The 25,969-nt window shown below is 46.3% G+C and overlaps 1 protein-coding gene across 1 annotated transcript in view; it reads right to left on the minus strand.

Annotated features, from left to right (window-relative positions):
• The window catches only part of Tram2 (translocation associated membrane protein 2), a 79,539-nt gene that overhangs the window by 16,625 nt on the left and 36,945 nt on the right, over nt 1–25,969 (minus strand). Inside the window, exons 2-4 of the mRNA NM_001399412.1 lie at nt 20,137–20,200; nt 839–948; nt 216–332 (exon numbers count right to left, since the gene is read on the minus strand). Coding sequence (NP_001386341.1) covers nt 216–332; nt 839–948; nt 20,137–20,200 — 291 coding nt within the window. The remainder of the gene's footprint in view (nt 1–215; nt 333–838; nt 949–20,136; nt 20,201–25,969) is intronic.

Here is a 25,969-nt window from a genome sequence, read left to right on the forward strand (position 1 = left end):
TGGATACCTGGGTAGAACTGTAACAAGTCCATCCTCAAGGGAGTATGACTCTATTAAGTAGCATCTATGCTGTTTCATCTAGTTGCTCTGAGTGCCAATTCTGAGATGCCTATTCCTGGCTCTTTCTCTTCCCTTTAAGCCCTTCAAAGTCATTTCATCAGCAAAGAAGAGACTGCTTGGTGGCTTACTCTTCATCCGTCATGAGGACTACTCACCGTTGCCACCACATAGAGGCACCATGCCACTGAGCTGAGATGAAAGACAACCAGCTGTCCAGATTCATTGAACTTGCTGTGTTTGACCTTGGAGAGATGAAGGCGTTTGCTGATTTTCTAAAGAAGAAAGAAAACTTCACACATTAATACATTGAGCATACAGATACCTGGTAGATTACATGCTCCAGTGTCCCCTTTCTGAGATAGAGTTAGTAGTTCAAACTCCTTACAACCCAAGCTATTTAGCATAAGCCTACTATGTGCCCATACGGTGCTGACTTTCAGGCAAGCAGTAGGTGTTAAGGCTGTTCATTTCTTTGAAAAAAAAATCCTTTGGTCAAGCTGTGTTTGATGGACCCCTTAGTATATGCTCATGCTGTAATTCAGACAGCTCCTACCACCCCCTTCCCCACCACCTCACCCACTGCACCCCTCACCATGTGTGAACTTAGACAGAGAGGACAGAGGCAATGTGTGATGAAGGAGTCTAGCCTCTGGGATCAACTAGAGGATCTAAGTTAGGGGACAGAATGAATCAGAGCTATAGTTTCCCCCCAAGGAAGAGGGTCACCATCCTAATGGATCCCCTGCTTCTGACCTCAGCATCAAAACTGGTCACTTACGTCTAAGATGTACTCTTGAACCACAGCATGCAAGATGATGGTGATTAAGATGTAGAACAAGATGGTGGCCAGGTCCTTTGGGCCATAGTGGTAGTTCACTGTCTCGCTGTCTGTGGGGTAAAAAAACAATCTTATCAGCATACCCAAGGCATGGAGATGCTATGAGACCCCAAAGGGAAACAGATGGAGAATACAGTGTATTCTCAAGTGGTCCTCATCTGCTTCTGCCCCAGCATCCTGCCTCACCTCTAGACTTGGTCCTTGGGAAGATCCCATGGGGAGGTCCACAGAGAACCAAACCCTTATCATCAAGTCTATGTGGTTCTAGATCCCCTCGGCAAAAGAGCACAGAGGACCATCACTGCCTGAACAGGCGTCTTTGAGTAAATGACTAATCTCTCTGGGCCTCCCCTAGGTTCTGCCCTTTACTTCCTATGGCACTGTGAGGCATTTCTCTCTGTAAGGTCTCCTTCTGAACCTCCAGTTTCTACCTCTGAAGTAAGGATAAGAGCTTCTGTGTCACAGAAAATACATGATGTTAAGTACTGTGGGATGACCCTGACAATCTGACTGAGTTTAAAACCACCATGGAAACATACTTCTGAGTCCATCTATGAAGGTGTTTCCAGAAATGTTTTTTTTTCCTTTTTTCTTTTTTCTTTTTTTCGGAGCTGGGGACCGAACCCAGGGCCTTGCGCTTCCTAGGCAAGCGCTCTACCACTGAGCTAAATCCCCAACCCCAGAAATGTTTAACCGAATAGGGAAGGCCCTCCCTGATTGCAGATGGTACCACCTCAAGACACTGAAGAAGAGAGAAGGTTGAATACTTCCCAACTGTGGATACAATGACAGTAACTGCCTCAGGCTCCTGTACTACAATCTCCCCACTGTGTAGACTGTAAACTCAAACTGGAGCCCAAGTAGACTCTTCTTTTTTTTTTTTTCTTTTTTTCGGAGCTGGGGACCAAACCCAGGGCCTTGCGCTCGCTAGGCAAGCGCTCTACCGCTGAGCTAAATCCCCAACCCCGCAAGTAGACTCTTCTTTAACTTGACTTTGTCAGGTTTTTTGTTTGTTAGTTTTTGACACTGCAATGAGAAAGGTAGCTAATACAGCAAGAGTGTGGCATAGCGTGTGTGTGTGTGTGTGTGTGTGTGTGTGTGTGTGTTATATTTGCTATTACTTGTGCTGCTAGGATACTGTGAAGATTAAACAGAATGAAGTCTACCACACAGCATCTAAAATCACAGTAGGCCTCTAGCAAATGGTGGGTTATTATATAATGATATTAAGTCAGGCAGAAGAATTGTTTTGTTTTTACAGACAGGGTCTTGCTATGTATACCTCTAACATGTGGCAATCCTCCTGCCTCTGCCTCCTGTCCCCAGCCCTGAGTCCCACTCAGCCATACAGGCTGGGAAAGAGACAGCTTACTGCCTTGTTCCAGTGAGCAGGCAACAGGGCTGGAGGAAGCTGGCTGGCACATGCTTGCTTGCCTGGGGCTCTGGCTCTGTCACTGCCCTCCCTAGCAGACTGCCCTTCCAGCTGTGCGGCTGAGCCTGAGTCACACACATGAGTCATCTCTGCTGGGAAGTATTTACCAGAAGGTAGGCCGGGGTCAGTTTGTTTCAGGGTGGCCAGAGAAAGAAGCAATGCTGAACTGGGTCACCGTGGGAGTTCCTGCTAACTTCAGCCACCTTGGACTGGGAGAACGTGATAGAGGGCAGTGTCTAGGTTAGATCAAGTAGAAACTTCACACTTTCCTTTTCCATCTCCCTCTGCCTCTCTACAAATACTCTGTGAGAGGCACTGGGCTAACAAGAAGTCTCCGGCTTGGGGACAGGGTGCAAATCCAACTGGGGGTTGAGAAATGGAACAGTTACATTACAGACAGGCTCCACTTCCAAGAGGCAGGCAGAGGCTGCAGCAGGCAAGGATGGGCTGTGGCTAGGGTGCCAGAAAGACCTGGACATTATGGAAATCTGGGTACAGGCATGCATGCATGCATGTATACATACATATATGTATTCATATGTGCATACATACATACATACATTCAGACAGACAAACAGTTGTATGGGCATTCCAGGACAGATGATCAAGGTTGGGGTGAATGACAGGGCTGTCATGGATGGTCTATGTGTCACTAAAGTGTGTGGTCTTTATCCTCAGGGATGTGTAGAACCATCCAAGATCTTGAATTAAACAGCCAAGTGATAAAACTTGTATTATGAAAAATGTACTCAGCAGCAGTGAACAGGAACAGGCCTACAGGTAAGGACACTGTCAAAAAGCCACCCCAGGATCCAGCTGAGGAAGCACAGGCCCCAAAGCCAGGCAGGAGGTGCGACAGAAAGGTCTGAGAATCACTGGCAATGATGGAGGAGAATGAGGTGTTAAACCACCCAACAGGGATAAGGGAAAGTGTGTATGTGTGTATTTGTGTGTGTGTGTGTGTGTGTGTGTGTGTGTGTGTGTGTGTGTGTGAGAGAGAGAGAGAGAGAGAGAGAGAGAGAGAGAGAGAGAGAGGCAGAGACAGAGACAGAGACAGAGACAGACAGACAGACACTACCACCTGCAGGACTAGGTTCTATTTCCTGCCTTCATCATCAAAATCAACCTAAGGTAAAATGGGACCCACACTCAACCAAGTGAGAGCAGGTTAAAAATTAATGAAATAAGTCCAGTCTAGAGATATATGCATGCTTGCAGTCTTAGGAAATGGTGTCTGACATTATTGAGCATCGAGGAAATGCATATCACGACCACTCCCCACTAGGATAGCCACCATTAAAAAAATATGTTGCTAGGGAAGTGAAGAAATTGGAAACATGTGCTTCCTTGGTAGGAATATACATACTCAGTGTAGCCAGTGCAAAAAAAAATCATATGGTAGTTCCTCAGAAAAACTAAAAAAGTAATTAGTATAGGTTCCAGCATTACTACTGCGGATACATTCAAAAGAATTCAAAGCGGGGTTTCAGGGCTGGAGAGATGGCTCCGTTGGCAATGTCTTTCTGGCTTAAGGACTTGAATTCCACCCTCAGAACCTCCATGAAAAGCTGGGTGGGCGGCATGTGCTGTAATCCTAGCAGCGGGAAAGTAGAAAAAGCCAGCTTTGTGGGACTGCTGGTCAGCCAATAAACCCACTTGGCAAGCTCCAGGCCAATAGGAGACTCTGCCTCATGCTCCTGAGGAATGGTATCAAAAGTTGATCTCTGACCCCAAGGTACATGGATACGCCCACCCACCCACAAATATGCACCCATCTACACACAAAGGAAACAACATGAGAAACACTGTATAAAATCATTTTCAGTGAATGAAAGGTAAATACAAAAGAAATGGAGTCCTGTTCAGACATGGGTTCCCCTCCTCCCAAGATCTCTTAATATAGATAAGCAAATACTCCCCAATGCAAAGAAATCAGAAATATTTATACATACACGTGCAAAGTAGTATTCAAGATGGCAAAAGAAAAAAAAAGGTAGAGACAAGCGGTGGTGGCTCACACCTTTAAATCCTAGCAGGAGGCAGAGGCAAGCTGATTTCTGAGTTCTAGGCCCGCCTAGTCTACAGAGAGAGTTCCAGGACAGCCAGGGGTACAAGTCCAGTTTCAGAGAATGCTCCCACCTGACCTGTGTAGGTAATGGGACACATGCGGCACACATATCCGCAGGCAAAAACCTCAAACGATAAATTTTTAAAAATCTTTAAAAAAAACCAATTGCTAAAAAAAAAAAAAAAAAAAAAAATCACACGGGTCGGGCGGCAGTGGCACAGACCTTTAATTCCAGCAAAGGTAGGTGGATCTCTGAGCCTATCTGGTCTACAGAGTACATACCAGGACAACTAGGGCTACACAGAGAAACCCTGTCTCAAAACTAACCAAACAACCAAATAAACAAAAAGCAAACAAAAAAAAATCACACTGCTTTTATTATGCAAGTGGGCCTTGTGGACCACTGTTTCCAGGAAGGACGCAGTGCTGGTGACTTGTAGGCTTTGTAATGTATTTAGGCTATTAAATCAGTGAAGTAAATGGTCAGGAGTCATGGCAAAAATGTGTCCTGGGACCAGCACGCAAAGTCCAAACTCCCTGTACAGAGGCCTGCCACGGGAAGCAGCCAAGGTTCTATATTCCAACCGAGGAGTACGTTCTTAACTGGTTTTCTTCCCAGATCACCATCTCAGTCCATCTCTCACACGTCTACTTTGAAAAGGAACATGTTCACAAAGTTCATCATTATAAAGAGAAGCACACAGTTAAACAGGGATAAATGGATGAGGAATGACGGGCAACCCTCCGTTTTAGGGGTCCAGGAGGGAGGAGTAGAGAATGGAGATCCGACCATGTGTTCTCGGGATCGGGGTGAGAAAGATGACTGCTTCTCTCCAGTTGTGGCCACATGACAGGCACAGCAGCAATCCTTGCCTCTTTAAAAGCAAAGTGAGATCATACGGTTTTACAGTACTGGAGACTAATTCGAGGAGTTTAAAGACACTGCATGGGCCAATCCTAAGCAAGCCAAAGAAAACATATCTACAGGAAATCCACAAGCCATCAGATTGTAACCCGTGCCCTGGCTGATCCCTGACCCCTTCCCAATACCAATACTCTATGAGTTTCTCTGCTGACTGCCAACTGTTTCCACATCATTTCAGATCTTTGCTATTATATATAAATCTGGAATACGGACTTGACAAATTACAGTGAACAAAATTACGAGGCAAATGGGGCTGGGGTTGTGGGTCAGTGGATGATGGGGCATCGACGGGGCATCAGCTCTGCTGAAAGAAAGGCAGAGGTACTGGGAAGGAGGGAAAGGGAGAGAGAGAGGAAGACAGACAGATGGACAGAGGGAGGAGGGAAGGGACAGATAAATAGACACACACAGAGAAAGGGAGGGGGAGGGGAAGGACACAGATTCAGACACACAGACATACACATAGAAAAACAAACACACACACATACACACAAAGAGAAAGGGGGAGGGAGGGGAAGGCAGAGGAGGAATGGACAGATAGAGAGACACAGACACAAACACAAACACACACAGAACGAAGGTGAGAGAGACAAAGAGACAGAGGGAGACAGAGAGACAGGGGAGGAAAGGGAAGGAAGGGGTGGGACAGGTAGATAGACATTCACAGAGAAAGGGAGGAGAGGGGAAGGGAGGAACATAGATACGGACACACAGACATACAGAGAGAGAGAGAGAGAGAGAGAGAGAGAGAGAGAGAGAGAGAGAGAGAGAAAGGGGAGGGAGGGGAAGGTAAGGAGGGGTAGAAAAAAAGAGACTCGAAGACAAACACAGATATACACACACACACACACACACACACACACACACACACACACACACACACACGAGAGAGAGAGAGAGAGAGAGAGAGAGAGAGAGAGAGAGAGAGAGAGAATATGAATGACAATGAGACTATAAAAGAAAGGGAAAGGCATCAAATGACCACCTGGGGCAAATGTTTCAGTTCCCAGACAAAGGGTTCATCCTGCCAGAATGTAAAAAGCTCCCAGAACTTACATGAAAGGTTGGAAATTGTCAGAAAAGCAGGCAAAGTACATGAAAAGACAGTTCCCAGAAACACAGGGAAACACAGGCAGCTCTTAGGCACTGAAAATGATGCCCCCCTTTCTCTCTCTCTGCAGGAGAGCTGTAAATTAAAGCTACACCGAGATACCACTTCAGACCTGATCAGATGGGCAAGAACCCAAAGCCTAACAGTGTAGCCTTGCAGAGGCTTGGAGAGGTCTCAGTCGTCCACAGTACTGGTAGAAGTGCCAGAGGATACCCTCGCCCTAGATGATCATTTGGTCATGCCTGTTAGGTTACAAAGGCACTGACCCTTTGAGACAGCAATCTCAGTCCTGGGGACTCACCGTTAGATAGTACTTGTCCCGTGGCAAACATGGCGTATGCTCCAGTTATGAACTAGAGCACTGTTCAAGAGGAAAACAACACTGAACTGTTTTCATCTGCAGGGAACTGGTACACATGGATACATAGGCTGACTATCCTTAATACAGAAATCCAAAATCTGAAAAATCTCTGAAAGATCTCAAGTATGGATGGACAAGAAGACACATTTGGACAATGCACGCCTAAGCTTCCACGACAGGCTGCAGTTAAAATTTCAAGGACACGAGAAATACTGTACGGAATCACTTTCAGAGAATGAAAAGCAAACAGGAAACATAAAATGAAGTCTACTTCAGACATGGGTCCCCTCCTGAGATCTCTTAATGCACACATGCAATATTCCTCAATCCCAGGACATCGGAACTCTGAAGCACCATGGCCCCAAGCATTCCGGGTGAGTGAGGCTCAACTTGCAATGCATCAGGGTCACTCACAGAGTGGCAAAGGCTACACTCTGAGGTGTCTCTGCAAAGCAGCAAACGAGGTCTTTGACACAGGCCATGCATGAGAAAGTGGAAGGCTCACTTCTGGGGTTGCTCTTAGCCACCACGCATCCACGATTCTCTGACTGAGTTGCCCAGTGGACTCACCACCTGGGAGGTAGAGGCAGCAGAGTCGGAGGAATTCAAGGCCTGCCTGAGACATGAGACCTTGTCTCTACCCCGTCCAGATATGAATAAGATCGGGTCAGTGAGACGGCTCAGGAGAGAAAAGTGAGAACTGATCTCTACATACACAACAAGGTACTCACTCCAGTAATCAATCATCAATCAATCAATCAATCAACCAATCAATCAATCAACCAATCAATCAATCAACCAACATCAGAGCTGATAAGACAGTGCAGAGGATGAGAGCATGCATTACTCTTGCAGAACACCCATGTTTGGTTCCCACACCCACATCAGCAGGCTCACAAACCACCTGGAACTCCAGCTCTAGGGGATCCGACACCCTCTTCTGGATGTCCTGGGCCTCCACACTCACATGTACATATACCCCTCATACCCCGTATATCCACATAATTAAAAAATAAATGTAAAAAAACCCCTAAAATAAAATAAAACTACCTTTTACCACAGAGCTCTAAGAATAAAATGGACGAGTAACTTAAAAAGCTGCGAAGCGCTGTGCAAATAGAGGCGACTATCACTACTATTTCCCACAGAAACGAGATGCACAGGACTGTCCCAAGCACTCATTTAGAATACACACCACAGCTGTCTACTGTCTACTGAGCATGTCTGGTAAATGACATCATTTACTCATTGTGATCCCGAGTATTATTCCTGTTTACTGACATGGCAGCTGTGGCTCAAGGACAGCAGGAACTGTCAAATGATCCTGTAGCCCGAGTGGGCCACGACCACAGAAGCCCGTGGCCAAACCCATCCTCTCCTAACTGCGCCTCTCTGCTGCCTGACTGCCCTTCGAATCCCGGTGGTACAGTATACTCCTTAAACCTTGAAGGCTTAAACCACTCCCTGAGATGGCAGGAGAGAGAAGAATCTAGAATACACAGGGACACACACACACACACACACACACACACACACACACACACACACAGAGCCTTCAGCAGGAAGGCCTTAAATTGTGCTTCTCACCTCCAAAAATTATGTGGAGCCCATAGTACCTCACAGTAATATTTTATTTGGATAGGGTCTTGACAGGGGATAGAAGTTAAAAGGAGGCTATTAGGGTGGGGGCTCACTTTAATACGATTTGTACCTTAAAAACCTGGGAAATATGGACACAGCGATGGACACGCAGGAGGAAGGTGGCAGCCGTGCACAAGCCAATGAGAAGAGCTCTTTCCCTGGCAGATATGGAGAAGCCATCACCGTTGACGTCAGAGATTCAGATCTCTCAGCCCCAGAATGTTGCTTGTAGTCCTTTGCACCCCGCAGCCTTAAGAAACTTAAGAAACATACTCTCCCTCTATGCACGGGTCCCAGAATGAAAGACACAGGTGACAATTACCCAGGCCATCCAGCCTCTTACTGCATGTTTTGGGATTGCTTTTCTTCTATTTGATGGCGAGTTAAGAAGACAAAGGATTTTTTTTTATACCATAAAAAAAAAGTAGGAACTGTAAGAGAACACTAAAGAAGATTCAGGAATAGAAGCTTCTGAATCGCCTCCTTGAAGAATCAGCCCTTTCTCTAAGGCTATAAACCTCTCTGCAAGAAAAACCTATGGAAGATTCCTAGATGTCAGGCCTGATCTCTATGCATCCAGTCTGGGGCTTCTTACGACACACCCTAACACGACACGCCATGCAGTAGGCAGCCATGCCACAGAACTCTTAACGGTGAGGGTCATGTGAACTTCAGAAGAAAAGTCTCCGAGAGTCAGGAGGAAATGTCGCTTCTTTGGAGTCACAAGACACAGCCCCAACAACAACCAAGTAGAGGTTTTCTTGCAGTTTTAAATTTAAAAATCTAAATCAGGGCTTTAACTTGTGCCAAACCAACAGTTTCAACAAACCTGATAGTCTACGGACAATAGAATTAGTTTCGTAAATACAGCTGACGAGGGGAGAAAAAAAAATCCCTCTAGCTAGATAGCGTAAGAAAAGACAAGAAGGTTCTTCTGATCCAAAGGTCTCCACCTTTGGTAAAGATCACAGAAGCAAAGGTAACTTAAACTGATCGGTCTGTCAGGGGTCTGGGTCAGAGGGGTTATGGTGAGGAAGGACCCAGGAAAGTCCTGTTCCCAAGGATCTCAAAGCGTCAAGCTGAGAGACAGCCTGGCAGCTCAGGGCCTGGCTAACTTAAGCCGGCAGAAATGCCACATTGAATAGCACAGAGCGGCGATTCTCAACCTGCCACGACCCTCTCCTAGGGGTCGCCTCAGATATCCTGCACATCAGATATTACATTATGACTCATAACTAGCAAAATTACAATTATGAAGTAGCAACAAAAGTAACTTGATGGTTGGGGGAGGGGGTCACCACAGGATGAGAAACTGTATGAAAGTGTCACAGCGTTAGGGAGGTTGAGAACCGCTGGTATAGACTCCCTGGGCCGTAAGCGGGGAATTGGATGGAATCCATTCAGTTTCTGAAGTGATACGAAGCTGAGTGCTTCTGATTCGCTCCATCTTGTGAACAGTTGTTCTGATTGTTAAATTTTAGTTACTGAAATGAAAATCAAGTCCAGACTTGAACATAATCCCTGGGAGGAGGCTTCCTATGGCTGACACAGTGGGGGACCTGCTTTAGTTTTCTCTTCATCCAGAGGGACCCTGAACCAAAAGTTGTCTTGGCAGCCATTTAGCACAAGGGCAAAGCCAGCTAGCTCCCCGTTTCCCTAGTTGGCATCTTCGCGTGACAAGTGTAGTCATTCTATAGCTTTCTGGGTCCTAGTGCTGTCTGAGGTACCGGCAGCCTAGCCTCTCTCTGCCCTTCCCGGTCATGCTTGAGAATATCAATCAACTCTGTGGGGCCAGTTCCCCTCCTTGTAAAAGGACCAGGCTGGTCTCGGTCTCCCACAGCTGTAAGGGTCACCGGCCAGGCTGGAGTTTGCTCACTGTAAGTAGCTTCCACCTCCAGAGCCACTGCTGCCCACCTGTCTTTCCCCCTTTTGTTCTCCCTGGGATCATCTTACAAGAGGGGCTCAATTTGATACGTGACGCCAATCTTTCAAATGTATGACAGAGGCAGGAGAAAGTTCCCAAGCCCACAGGGGAGACAAGAGTCACTCTGCTACTCAACACAGCCATTTAAAACCATCCGTCTTAGGCTGTTTTCATGAGCAGTGTGTCTCATCCTGGAAGACGCTAGAAAACAATGGCCAAGCTATTCTGTAGGACACTTTCCCAGGTTTTCCCCCTCTTCCGGTTGCAAGATACAAATACTAATGATCAAACCAACAGAAATGAACAGGATGAGAGGATGGCCCTATCACTTTCACCATTGCCTCCTCTGGAAGAGATCCCTCCACCCCAGCCTCCTTGTTCTCTGTGTAGAGCAGCAGGCAGGCCCTGGACCCTCAAAGATAGCAGGACTCCCCTTACACTTTCGGGGTTAGGGTTTCTATTGCTAGGATGAAATATCATGGCCAAATGCAACTTGGGGAGGAAAGGGTTTATTTTGTTTATGCTTCTACATCATTGTTCATTATCAAAGAAAATCGGGCCAGGAACTCAAACAAAGCAGGGACCGGGAGGCAGGAGCTGATACATTGGCCGTGGAGGAGTGCTGTTTACTGGCCTGCTTTCCCACAGCACCCAGGACCAGCAGTCCAAGGGTGGCAGCACCTTAATGACCATCCCACATTAATCACCAATTAAGGAAATGCCCTAAAAGCTTGCCTAGGGCCCGATCTTATTAAAGCAATTTCTCCTCTCAGATGACTCTAGCTTGTGTCAATCTGACATAAAAGTATTTGCACATCCACTGTAGCACAGATGTGTTCATGCCTTCTGGGGAGCTCCAGCTCCAGCTGAAACTCAGATTCACTCAGTCGTACTCTCCACCTCTCCCACCCCAGCCCCCACCAAATATTTACAGCACAGTGGTTTGAATGAAAATGGACGCCTTAGGCACACATATTTGAATGCTTGGTCCCCAGTTGGTGGAACTCTTTGGGAAGGACTAGGAGGTGTGTCCTTGCTGGAGGAGGTGTGCCACTGAAGGTGCAAAAGTCCATGCCATTCCCAAGTTAGCCCTCTCTCTGCTACTGCTTCAGCACCTTGGATGCTAATCCTCTGAAACTGTGAGCAAGCCGCCAATAAACTTTCTTTTAGTTCCATTGGTCACTGTGTATCTTCACAGCAAAAGGAAAAGTTTGTAAGACAGGGGAAAAAAAATCAAATAAGGAAAGATACAAATGAGTCACTACACTTAGTGGCTCTCCTCATCTTACCTTGGAGAGCACAGGAGCGTTTTAAAGGCTACCTCCTGCTTTTCACCTGCATAATTTACACCTGACTTATCCAATTTTATTGGGTTCAGACTCCTCCTGTTTTCACTGGGGATCTTGCTACAGGTGTGTGTTGCTATAGAAAGAGGCTTAAACGTCTACCTCTCTCTCTCTCCCTTTCTTTTTTCTTTTTCTTGAGACAGGGTTTCTCTGTGTAGCTTGGCTATCCTGGAACCCACGCTGGAGACCAAGCTGGCCTTGAACTCAGAGATCTGCCTGCCTCTGCTGGCGTGTACTAACACCGCCCAGTGAAAAGTCTACATTTCAAATGAGTTCCTAGGTCATGCTAAAGGTCTTGACTTACAGAAAAATCTATGTTGCAAACATTTAAGAGCACCATCAGTGCCCATTTGCAAAGGATCCATGTGCCCTAGATGGAAAAGTTTGCTAAGAACAGTTAGCAGTTCAGAAGCACAACCCAAATATCCATGTTAACAAGGCTGGGCCCTCTACAACAGAAAGTGGGGACAGCAGGTCAGGAGTCACCTACAGAAGAAACCATTCTTTTTTACTACATATAGGACCTGTTATAGTCTATATATCTCTGACCACGATGCCAGGTACTTTGTGGAATTTTAAATAGAAAGTCAAATGCAAAATATCTAATGAAGTATGACCAGGAGACAAAACAAAACAAAACAACCAAGTGGTTTGAATATACTTGGTCCATGGAAAATGGCACTATTAGGAGGTGTGGCCTTGTTGGAGGAAGTGTGTCACTGTTTAAGGTGGCTTTGTTCAAGCTCTCAGTGCTCAAGCCCCAACCAGTGTGGAACAGTCTCCTCCTGGCCTCCTGAGGAAAAGCGTTCTCCTGACTGCCTTCAGATCATAACATAGAACTCTCGGTTCCTCCAGCACCATGTCTGCCTGGATGCTGCCATGCTTCCTACCACGATGATAATGGACTGAACCTCTGAAACTGTAAGCCAGCCCCAATTAAATGTTGTCCTTTATAAGAGTTGCTTTGGTCATGGTGTCTGTTCACAGCAATGAAACCCTAACTAATACACCCAGGTCATGGAGTTAAGTTTGAATTTCATATAAACAATGACTGACTTTGGCTGGATGTGATGGCACATGTCTATAATCGCAACACCTGGAAGGTTGAAGTGAGAGGAATTTGGTGAGTTTGAGGCAGTCTGGACTATAGGGTGATCAAGCCCCAGGCCAGCCAACGCTACCTAACAAGACCTCATTTCCTACAAAACGAAACCACTAGTGAATAATTTCCTATAATCATATTTAATGTATTAGTGTTCCATGCATTACTTGATATATATTATTTTAAACGTGTTTTTGTGAAACTTAAATGCACCTGGTCTTTTTTGTTTGCAACGTCTGGCAACCCAGACAGGATGCCAAGCTGAGGTAGTAAGAAGAGCTTGGAATAGGTCTTAAAAGTGGAGGGATTTCCTTTTGTTATTGCGGGCAACCTTAAGATCAGCTTTCTGGACGCCGGCATGACAGGCCCTGCAGCCTATCCCAGTCACCGTTGTGGTCACCTCCACAGGAGCCCCATTGGTTCATCATAGCACAACAAAACCATCAATCTGCAACTAATTTACCTGGCTGCTAGGATGTAGTCTGGGGTAATTCATGTCTTTCCTAGAATTCATACTTAGATATACTACCTCCAGGACCTTAGGATGTGACCTCACTTGAAAACAGGGTCTTTACTGGTGTAGTCTGTAAAGACACTGCCACAGTGGACTAGGGAACTCAGCAGAGACTGGCATGCACACGAAGGGAACAGCATGTCAAGCTGATGTGGAAAGAAGCCAGGAATAGATCTACCTTCCCTCATACCTGCAGAGGCAGAGAGGCCCACAGTCCTGTGGATGTCAGATGGCAGGACTGCAAACTGAGAGAAGAAATGACTGATGCTAAGGTTACTAGGTTACTCAGGAGGAGACAGGTAGTGGTCCTGAACCTGGAGACAAGTGCAGCAGAGAAGACCAGTGAAGAGTCTCTTCAACATCTCAGATGCACCGAGTTCCTTAAAACTGAAAACCCCAGCCAGGAAGGCCTAAGGATTTACAACTCCTCGGTAGATGTGACAGCAGCTCACATTGATCAGGCAGATGCATGAGAGGCTGAGGAAGGAGTTGGTTAGAAGGGATGCCATGAGCTCAAGGCTACCACTCTACCAAAATCCAACACCGACTGGAGTGAGGTGCGCATTATAAAGAATTTTTAGAGAGCGGAGTTTAACTTCCAGTCCCAAGGAGATTTAAGGGGAGGGATTTAGAAATCATAAACCTTAACAAACCTGTTACTGTAAAATGGTCCCACGAGAAGTTTGATTTCCTGCAGGCCTGGTAATCTGGCATTACCACACTGGGTTGATCACAGGCGCTCGAAACAAAATTAAGCAGGCTGCTCTGAGTCCATTGTCTCTCTTGCTTTTTGCTTGTAGTATTTCAAATAGCCCCAACTGGTAAGATTCCCACGAGAGATAGGCAACTGAATGATACCTTATCTTCCCTTTCTAAAGTAACTGAAACCCCTCCGTCTCGCGGGCACTCTAGTGGACCTTCACCCAGCAGGGCACACACACACATAGAGGAACTTTCCAGAGCAGTATTCAATAGTCGCATCCTAGAAGAGGCCAACCCCAGCGGCTCTGGGCTCACCAGCCGCACTCACCCACAGCCCCAGGAATGTGTTTCTCAAGTGAGGGTTTCTCCAGCTACCCTTGCTGATCCCTCAGCCAGAACTGTGCTGTCCTCTCTGTTCACAGCTGCGAGCTCCAACCCCACTATAAAGGCAGGTTTTTAGAAGGATATGTCACCAGGCACTCGTGCCTGTGTGTGTGTATGTGCCTCTGTGCCTCTGTGTGTGGTGTGTGTGTGTGTGTGTGTGTGTGTGTGTGTGTGTGTGTGTGTGTGTGTGATGTTTTGTATATGCTTGGGCCAGGGAATGGCACTGTTAAGAGGTGTGGCCTTGTTAGAGTAGGTGTGTCTCTGTGGTTGTGGGCTTAAGACCCTCACCCTAGCTGCCTGGAAGCAGTCTTCTACTAGCAGCTTTCATATGAAGATGTAGAACTCTCAGCTCTGTCTGCACCATGCCTGCCTGGACTCTGCCAGGCTCTCACCTTGATGATAATGGACTGAACCTCTGAACCTGAAAGCCAGCCTCAATTAATTTGTTGTCCTTATAAGAGCTGGATTGGTCATGGTGTGTGTTCACAACAGTAAAACCCTAACTAAGACAGTGTGTGTATGTTACACCTCCTCCTAGCTCTGTTTATTTTCTTTACCACCCTAGTGCAATTACTATTATCTACTTATTATTCTACATCTTCCCCTTCAATTGTTTTACAACCAGGACCAGCATGCAAGAGACTCAGAAATATTTGTCTAGAGTGAGCAATTAACTAATTAAACCAATGAATGCATAAATCAAGCGGCACACTCCCAGGATTCACTGGGAAGTTCTTCATGCCCGGCAGCTCTGACAGGGATCTAACCTGGAACACAGTCTATATTTCTCATCCTGACTGTAAGATAGATGGTTAAGGCATTTTTTGCTGCCCACATTTCTCCAAGAAGGAGTTAAAAGGATGCCTGAGGCCCATGCATGCTCAGTTTTATTACTCTTGTGTCTCTGTGGCAATATCTGACAGAAACAACTTCAAAAGCCAGCTGTGTTGGTGCCTGCCTGTAACTCAACACCAGAGAGCCAGAGGCAGGAGGATGACCACAAGGTCAAGGCTTACTGTGTCTAGGGAGTTCCAGATCAGTCAGGGCTACACAATGAAACCCTTTCTCAATTAGTCCTCAGAGCGGGAGGCAGTCTTTGCCAACTACTTGTTAGACAAAGGATTAGTAGCTAAGGCCAATGAAGAACTGAAAAAACTAAACATCCAACCCCACCCCAACATCCAACCAGAAGTGGGCTCAGGAACTAAACAGACAGTTCTCAAAGAATCACCAAAGGAAAAAATGTTCGACATCCTGGCCACCAAAGACATTCACATGGAAACTGTTTTGAGAGCCCATCTCATTCCTGTCAGAGTGGCCACCATCAAGAAAACAAACAAAAACACTTGCTGGCCTGGAGACAGGGAATGTTTTGGAGGATGTGTAAACCCAGACAGCCATTGTGGAGGGATACACCCAAAGGACTCTCTGTCAGCATCCCACACAGACACTGGCACATCCATGTAAAGCTCCTGTGCTGAGAAATAGAACCGATCTAGATGCCCATGGCCAGAGGAGCGAGTAAAGTTAATGTGGAATTTTATCTAGCCATAAAAACAAATGAAACCAGGAACGATAAAATAGACAGAGCTGGAGATTATGCTAAATAAAAAACAAGCCAGCTTTGAAAAGACAAATACTATGTGTTTTGTCTCCTGCAAGGAATCTATGTTTAAATTTACATAGGGGTCTGTGTGTGTGTGTGTGTTTGTGTGTGTATATGCGTGTATATGTGTGTGTGTGTGCAGGTGAGTGTATGTTTGTGTGTGCGCACATGTGCATGTATGGAGGTTGTGTGTGTGTGTGTGTGTGTGTGTGTGTGTACATGTGCATGTATGGAGGTTACAGAAGTGGAAAGAAGATAGTAATATAACACCCATTCCAGGAAAGCAACGGGAGTCTGTGGTGAGAAGGAAGAGGACCAAGAAAAGGACGACACAGAATGAGGAAGAGAGAATGAGCAAGAACAAGGAACAACAACCCAGCTGTATGACAATGTCAATGGGGCCCATCACAAGATAATTTTAAAGAATAACAATTAGGGCTGGAGAGGTGGCTCAGGGCTCGAAAACGTAGGTGGTTATTCCTGAGGACCCAGGTTAGATGCTCAGCACCCACACGGCGGCTCACAACTGTGTCTGAAACGCCTCTTTCAGGAGATCCGATGCTATCTCGCTTCTGAGGACACTGCCTAGCACACAGGCACACATTCAGGCAAAACACCCATATACATAAAATAACATCTTTTAATTAAGAGATACACCCACACACACACACTCTGCGGGGGGCAATGAGTCCACACGTGGGTGTCAGTTGTGTGATTTTATCATAAAGCCATGTTTCCTTTATTTTAGACTTTGTTACTCTGAGAAAAGATGTTGCCTTATTATAGTTCAATAGGGTTAATGGGATGACTAAACTAGCGTGTGACTTTCAGGAAAGAAGAAAGAGGAAAAACAAAATGCTCCCAACCAAGCTAGCTTCAGTAAGAGACCTCTTCCAGTGGAAGAGAGATAAAGGAGGAGAACAGGGGAGAGGAGGAACGGAAGGGGGGAAGGAAGGGTGAGTCACTTGCTCAATTATTATCACATGGGAAAGATCCATCACACTGTAACATCAAAAGTTCTGCAAGTTATAAATCAGTTTCTAAAAATATTTACTTTTTAAAAATGTATTTATTTATTTATTTCACGTGAGTATACTATAACTATCTTCAGACACACCAGAAGAGGATATCAGATCTCATTACAGATGGTTGTGAGCCACCATGTGGTTGCTGGGATTTGAACTCAGGACCTCTGGAGAGCAGTCAGTTGTCTTAACCACTGAGCCATCTCTCCAGCCCTCTAAAAAGATTTTAACTAAAGTTTTTGCTGAGTGGTGGGGTCATCTGTGATTGTTATCCTCTTGATTATACTGTATACACTTTCTCTAAGAGTTATGTAATGCTTGTATAAATGTATTTTGGTAGGAAACATGTATTTAAATTGTAAACCCAGACCCAAGGGTTAATTAATGTGATTCGAAAGTGAGTGTGGTGACTCACCTGTACTCACAGCACTTGGAGACCTAAGCCAGAGGACTGCCTTGAGTTCAAGACTAGCCTGGCTTAATATTGTGTGAGACCCTAAAAAATCTAAACACACACACACACACACACACACACACACACACACACACTCACACACTCATATGCATATACACAAACATACACATACATACACACATTTGTCTATACATACATATACATACACATACACACATATATACATGCACACATGCATGCATACATATATACATACACACATATACATACACAGAAATACACATACATACATGCATATACACATACATACACATATGCATACATACACACATACATAAATTTACATATACACCCAAATACATATATACACACATACACATATACATACATGCATGCATACACACATGCATACACACATACACACATATATACTCACATGCACAACCATAAATATACATCCAAATACATACACACACACACATACATACACACATATACTATATACACACATGCACATACATACATACACACACGCACCCCAATGCCTCTGAGGTAGCTATTGCAACAAATTCATAGAGAAAAGAGAATGGTGGTTGCTATAGGAAGTTGTTGTGTAATGACTAAACGTTCTGTTCTGCAACATAAAAAGACTTCTTGATATGGAAAGTAGCACAATGTGACTGGACTTAATACAATCCTGTTATGCAATTAAAACTGGATAAGGTAATACATTTGCTAGATACAACAGAAAATGCCTAGATAGTAGGGAGATGCCACTATGCCCAACTATTTTACCACATTTTAAAATGGAAATAATTTAAATCATTCACTTGTAAGTACAACAGATTCTATGCTCTTTCAAAACTGACAGATGACAGGAGGGAAAGAAGCCTGACTTTAATCTTGGACCACATGCACTGCCCACGGGTACTACGGTGTCACTGCAATGCACGTGTGTCTGCCATAGCATTTCCTGGTTCCCCAGGCTGAGAGACGCTCTCAAGCCTCTCTTCCCACAGCCAAGAATGTTCTTCCTCTCTTACCACAATCTCTCAGTTTGACTCTCTGAAAAAAGGAACTATATTATATACCCAGAAACAAGGATTCCCTCAGCTATATTTGCTATAGAAATATGCTCAGGCAAAATTCATGGCTATAACTCCTTGGGCCACAGAGTCATACACTCACTTTCCCCACCCCCAAATCCTTGAGGTAGAGCCAGATGAAAGACCCTCATAGAAAAATGAAGACCATAAACCTCTCTACTCCCACATGATGAAAGGAGAGCCAGGCTTGGCAAGCAGCCCCCTCCTTCCTCCATGGGGGGAACCTGGTATTTTGCAGCTGGAACCAAGTGATACCTCGTTCCAAGACTGAGACCTCAGAAACCTAAGGCTGCAGAAATATGGCCCCGAAACTGAACCTGGCCAGCAGATGTACTGACTTCTTTCTGTTGATTTCCCTACGTGGCATTTACCAAAGTAGCTAACGACATTTAAGAGATGGGGTGTTTATATGTAAGAAGAAACGTCTTCCGATGCTCTTGGGATAAAAATTATCTCAAGAGGTAACGGCCTCAGCTACTGTGCTGATGTGGCTCGATTATTTACTTGAATAGATGGAGAAATGCCTGGAGATTAGGCACATCAGGGCTCTGGTGCGTCCATCCCTGAGTCAGACCACGAGGACTCTGACCTAATCAAATAAGGAGTCCTTTCAAACCGTCGTAATGTGATGGGATCACTGGGAAATTGCGAAGATGGCAGGGACTTGCCTAGAAGTAGTAGATTCCTGGGTATGTACCCTAGTAGGTACCTTGCTCCACCCCCCTTCCTCTATTTACCCTTTCTCTGCTTCCTCCTCTGCCGCATGCATCTGCCATCATGATGGCTGAAGTACACAGACCCAAGCATCCATGATAAGAGGCCCCTGAAACGGGGAGCCCAAATAAACCTTTCATCCTTGAGGCTGTTTCTCTTAGGTTTTTGGTCACAGTGAGCTCTGCACTGGTGACCTGCTGGAAGCGAACAGCAGCTATCATTTTAGAATGGGCCCACTCTCTCCCTGCTCAGCTCCTGCTGGCCCTACCACTCCATGAGCTGGAGGCCCATATGTGGCTTGGAAGCTGCCAGGGAAGACCACGTGGTACTTGGAACCAGGGCTGTGAGGTTTTCTACAGGTTCTTGGAGATACTCAATGCAGGCCAGCTTGTAATGCAACACTTCCGGCCAGTGGCCTTCATGAGCTGGCCCCGGGTGAAGACTCCGTTTACTCCTAACTTCAACTGACTCAAAGTACAGAGCTCCCTCCCTGCCGTGTTCCCATGCCTCGCTGAAGTACGACATCTAACCACTGTCCTCACCGGGAACCTTTAAAAAAAAGGCCGTGCCCTCGATCAGTGGTCATGGTCATGGGCTTAACTTTCATTCCCGACAGAAATCAGCACCACCTGCTTTAGAGGAAGGGGCTAGAAGCACGCCTGGCATCCCATAAAGCGATACTTTTCTTCCAGTCCTAAGGTGGGAACAGAGGGCAGGAAGTGCCCAGCCACCTGACTTGGGGAGCATGCTGGAGCCCAAGGGAGAGGTAAAGAAAGGTCACAGGCATAGAGCAAAAGTGAGTCTTGCCCAGTCCTTGAGGGTTCACAGGACCAGGAGAGACAAAGAGCAGTGTTTTTCTTACCTGCTGTAGGCACACTAACGTTATACTGAGGTAAAATACATAGGAAGGCAATCTTGGCCGTGACCTGGAAAACAAAGAACAAAGGTTCCTGTTTACTTTCATGGCCTCAACAAAAAGAGCGAGCCAGGCTGTTCCCGACCCTGGGGACCATCCCTTCACACCTCAGACTCCCACTCCAGGGATGCAGGGTTTTACCTACCCCCGCAGTCAACACCAGTTTTGGGCCACCCCTCCCAGTACCTATGCTGCAGAAAAAAGCAGTACTGGGCCCCAAATGATGGTTACACTTGTGCTCACTGCAGACGGAATGAAGCAAGCTTTATTGACAGGCAGAACGATTTGTTCGCTCGTTCAGGTACTGACTCAGTTCTGGGCATGGGTTCCAAAGCCAGACTTCCTGGACATTTCAGTAGCCTGCACACACTGGACAGCAGCCCTGAAGTTTTTAACTCGAGCTTCGGAAACAGTGGATTCTAGCTGTTATTTTCGCACCTACCCTTCTATCAAAACAGAAAGTGAGACCCCGCAAACCCCACAATACTGGTTTGGTTTTTGGTGTGTGTGTGTGTGTGTGTGTGTGTGTGTGTGTGTGTGTAAGCTATCTGTGGTCCCCATCTGGATACTAATAGTCAAATCAGCTCTGAGACAGTTTCAAGCAGGGGTGAGATGACAACGGCAGAAACTGTCTAGGTTCTGAGCGCTGACTCTGCTAGCTTCGTAACCGTGGGGAAGTCATTTCACACCCTGACCTAAATCTCTTGTCTATAGAATCGTGGATACGTGCAGTGCCTCAGCTGTGTATTACTGACTGGCGTGGCACCCATCTCTCTAGTGGTGTTGTTTCAAATTCCAGAGATGTCCAGTCAGAACCAAGAAGCATTCCGTGAGGCACGCACAAGGTCAGGCAAAGAAAATCACTTCCCCAGAGGCTCTGAAGACGCCCCTTCAGCCAGGGGTTATGGGTAATCCTCCAGACTTAGAGGTCAGAGGTTGTATGCAGAGAGTGGGGCAGAGGAGGGAAAGATACACACCAGACCATGGCCAAGTCAGTGTAGAAACAAGTGAAGGATGCCTTCTCTGGATATGACTGCCCTTAGCCTGTTCTATAGACTCAGCCCTCTCCTTTAACAGAGAAAAGATCTTGCTGTTACTCTGCAGTGAGGTATCATTTACTTATAGGCAGCTATGTACACAGAGTCTTATGTATCTGTGTTGACGCCTTACGCATGCTCTGTCACGTTTGTAAGGAAAGAACAAATAATGTCAGGTACGAGAAGGTCCTCCTGTCCATTCTCCAGCCCCTGAAACTGATTACTTTGGTCCCTAAGACTGCGTTCTACATTCCTGACCCCCCACTTCCAGCCCAAATGCCTGCATTTTCCTTATAATGATGTGCTTGGCTCCAGTCTACCCATAGATCCCTCTTCCCCTACTATTCGCTATAACTTATCAATGTGTCTCTCTTATCCTCCATGCTGACACTGAACTGTGAACATTCTGCAAGGCCTTTCACTACTTCCACTGGTCACTCCTTTATAGGCAGGAAGCGAGCCAATACTGTACCATGTTGTGCTATCATTTCCTCACAGCAGGCCCTCACCTCCTAGGTGAAGACAGGGATCCCACTGCCCTCTCGAATGGCTAACCCAGAAGAGGTTAGTGCTCAGGTGATTAAGACAAAGAATGAAATGTAGCTCACTTCCTTCGACCACAAGTCCCCAGTCTCCAGTGGGAACAGCACTCTGTCACCAAAGACCTTTTCCTTGGGATCCCTCAGGTCACTGAAACTCCAAGCCCACCCTCTCCTGGCTTATGATCACCTGAATCGGGCTGCAGCAGGTGCTGGTCAGTGCCTCCAGCACCCACAGTCTTCTGCCGTCCTGTCCCCAGAGCACCGTGGGTCTCTAATGGGGCGAGCCCCCGGAGGGTGAGCCCTCTCAGTTGGCCAGCATCCATTTCCCAGAAGCATTGTAATTCTATGTGTGGAGTACCCCTGTTCAACCATGCCTTCGACAGAGTCCCTGAAAGAACTTGAAATTTTTCTATATCTAGACCATACGCCCTAGGCAACTGAATGATACCCTTACTGTTGATCTGGCTCATTGGCATTTAGCCCAACTGCCAGAGCATTCTAACGTGCAGCCAAGTCTGGGAGCCATCACACTAAAAACAAACAGACAAGACAAGACGGATAGATAAAGCCCAGGGAGCAGGCATTTAGTATGTGAGTGACATACAGTTTTGCTCTAGCCCTGAATATACAGGCAATTTTCATCCATGGCAGTTCTGTGGAACCTTGCAAACACTAGAACACTGCACCCAAGAGAAATACAGAGTTGGGGTGCTGCAAGCCAGTCACATTTCACCAAGAGATCAACACGCAACCTTGCTTTCTGTGTGCTTCTAAAAGGCACCTCTGTTAACACACACTGTTGGTCATTTACAACTAAACTCATGGTCAACAGGACTACTGTGGCTCATGTCCAAACGAGGCAACTGAAGGCATGGCTTCTCCCTAAGGCACACTGCCTCCTTCTTAAGATTCAGCAAAATACTTAGGGGCCATCGTAAAGAATGAAATCCCCACAAACACCACAAAATGCAAAACCGTGTCCCTAAATAGACTGTAAAGGACGATTTGATAATAGTATGAGAGCTGAAACAGGAAGGCGGGCATGGCCTTGTTTCCCCTGAGCATGAGTTTCTGCACCTGTGAACTGTGAGGGAGCATGAGTGACAAGTACGAAAGTGGAGGTTACAAGTAATTTCTAGAAAAGGAAGCAGACGCACAAAGATGAAATCTACAATCACAACCAGTGATGGATGGTGGTATCAGGGTAAACTTGAATGTCCGTTATACTGGGGCAAAGGGGTGTGTGTGTGTGTGTGTGTGTGTGTGTGTGTGTGTGTGTGTGTGTGTGTAGGGACGCACGTGGAGGTCAAAGGACAACTCTCCAGAGTTGGGTCTTACCTGCCACCTTTATTTTGACTCAGTCTCTCTTGCTCCTGCTGCTACTGCACCAGTTTGTTCCTAGCTGGTTCTCCCATCTCCCCTTCTATCTCCGATTACAGACATGAGCCACCAATTCCATAATTTACATTATGGGATTCAGGGATCAGACGTGGGCCATCGGGCACGTGTTTATAACTGCTGATGTCTCACTGGTCCTCAAGATTGTTTTTTTAAATCAGTCCTACCGAGGTAAAGGCTGACACCAGGAAATATCAGTTCTAGAAGGGTCAGAACCTACTTGCCTTGATGAGCTTCTCCGCACAGTCTCCAGGGCTGACTGGGTAACGAATGCTCATCATGTGGACACACCCCCACAAGAGAGTTATCTGCTTGCCACCCTGTCACCTGCTCCCAGTTCTATCTCTGTACAACTGTTTTCTCTGTGTCCACCCCAGCACTGCCCATGCGGTAGGTGTCTCATAAATACCCATCTGATGACCTCATCCTGTAAGCAACTGTAGCACTCGGTAACCACAGATGAATGTCTAACACATGTTTTCTGAACATAAGTCCACGAGCGCAGGGTTTAAGCAAAACTACTAGAGTCCGGTATTTTTCCATACCTGCCCTCTGGATTGTGGCAGTAGAAACAAACTCTTTACCATGCTTGTGCCCATGGGACGGTAGCCCGGATGTCAGTTCCCTGGCTTTGTAGGAAAAGGAGTTAAGCTCCAGTCACAGAGAGGCAGAGTGGCTTTCTATTCCCAGTGAGCATGAGCAGAACAGGCAATGATCAGCACGGGATTTTACGAGTTTGTTCGGAGACGACTTCAGCAGGCACACCGCACAGCACAAAACAGAATAACAGAATGCTACCAAGAATTAGAAGACCCAAACCAAGGACATCATGTGTCAAAGGCCTAGGGAAGAATAGCGAATGAGGCTGACCCACAGAAGTGCATCCCAAGAAGTCCTCTGTATCATCGCAAGCTGCACCGTCTAAGCTCTTTCCCAATCATTTAAAAGAGCAAAATGAGATCAGTTCCTACCACATCCATTAAAGAAAGGGGGCACAGAGGAGAGGAAATAGAAGAAAGGGGAGCAGAGAGATAACGGCTAAGGAAGCAGTAGCAGCATTCGATGCAAAGAGTAGCCCCACTTGTCCCTCATAAAAACCACTGTGTGCTTTCAAAGGCCCTTCGGCACCCCAAATCTTCATTCCATTACTCTCTCCTGACCTGAGGTCAGGGACCAAATGACTAACAAGCCCCTCTGTGCAATGCTGGGTTCGTGTAGCACAGGGGCTGAGAAACAGGGGCCTATTAAAAATGTCACGCCAGTTATTTCTCGTCCCTCTAAGGCCGTTTATAGGAAACAATATTGAGTTTAATAGCATATTAAATGCCAAGCTCGGTGGGTGAAAGGTTAAAAGTGACGATGTGTTAATATACTCGTGCAAAGGGAAAGCACTCTCTCTCTCTCTCTCTCTCTCTCTCACACACACACACACTCACACACACACACACACACACACACACACACACACACACACACACGGGTGAGGGGGGAGACAGGGAGAGGACTCATTACAATTTTAATTAGAACGTGGTGTGAAACAAAGGCAGAGATGTTGTGTGTGCTCCCACAGCCATAGCAAAACCAAAATCGTTCCACATGCCATGTTGCATTAGAGGTACATGGACCTGAGCTCTTCGTTGCAATGACACTAAGAATGCCAGAGAAATCGCTGCTTCTGTGAAGCATGCTGGATGTGGAGTCCTGACCTAGCTCTGCTGTGGACCAGTGTGCCCTTGGGGAGAGCTTGTCATCTCAGTGGACTCCTTTGCCCAGTGATAATAATAGGGGACAAATGATGCTATTGAATGCTTACTTGGTGTCGGGCATGGTTCAAGGCTCTCTATAAATGATCAGGTACAGTTTCTTCAATGGCCCTGTAAGGAAAGGAATGGCACTGTTCCACACAGGCATGGCAATGACTGGGCCGTTGAGGTGGCTGAAATGGATGCCCATAAAGAACTCTGTCCAGCTCTCATACTTGAGTGCATTTGATCTTCTAGGCCCAACCACAGCCTTCCGGAAGGCTCTCTACCTTCAAGTTTAAAGCATAGTGCTGCTTCTACCTGTGAAAATGGATGTCTGGGTATCATCCCTGCCCTACAGGCAAGAAGAGTAAAGTCCTTGGCCAGCCCCAGGCACTGGCACACCAGGGCTTCCAAATGCACAGTCCCTTTTCCTGAAAGTTGATGGCAGTCACCAAAGACAGAAGCGAAGAAGATGAAAGGGACCACATTGTTCCCCAGCGGGTGCTGGATCCTTCCTTCCCTTCAGCTAGTTCTGACTTGCTCTCCACCAGCACGTCAGCACAATGGCTCTTGCCAGGGGCTGCATGGGTACACTATTCAAGGCTTGAGCAAGAGGAAGTCCCCGTTGCAAAAAGACTGTGACCCGCTAGTGTCCTGCCGGAGGAACAGAGACACCGAGTAGAACAGGTCTCCCATCTGAAAGCACAGACACTCATTAATTGATATTAGCTGGCTAAACCTAGGGGGCCATCCTGCTGAGGTCAGGGAATTTGCCTCCTCCCCACACTCTGGCCCCGATCACAGGAAACCAAATATCCAGGCAAGCTGTCCTGAAATTGGGTTCACATCTTTCTGCTCAGGTGGTAAATAAGAAAACCTCAGTCAGACAGGAAAACACTGGAAAGTTATACTCAACTGCCAAGGAAAAGATTTTTTTTTAAAAAAGTTTTTAGCTTTCTTTTCTGGAGTCAGTGCCCCCAGCTTCTTGCTTCTTCAGGAGAACCTGATGAGACTACCACAGCCCGCATGCGCAGCAGGACTCGCTGTCTGTGGGCCT

This window comes from Rattus norvegicus, chromosome 9 (assembly GCF_036323735.1).
Source record: "Rattus norvegicus strain BN/NHsdMcwi chromosome 9, GRCr8, whole genome shotgun sequence".
Lineage (NCBI taxonomy): Eukaryota > Metazoa > Chordata > Mammalia > Rodentia > Muridae > Rattus > Rattus norvegicus.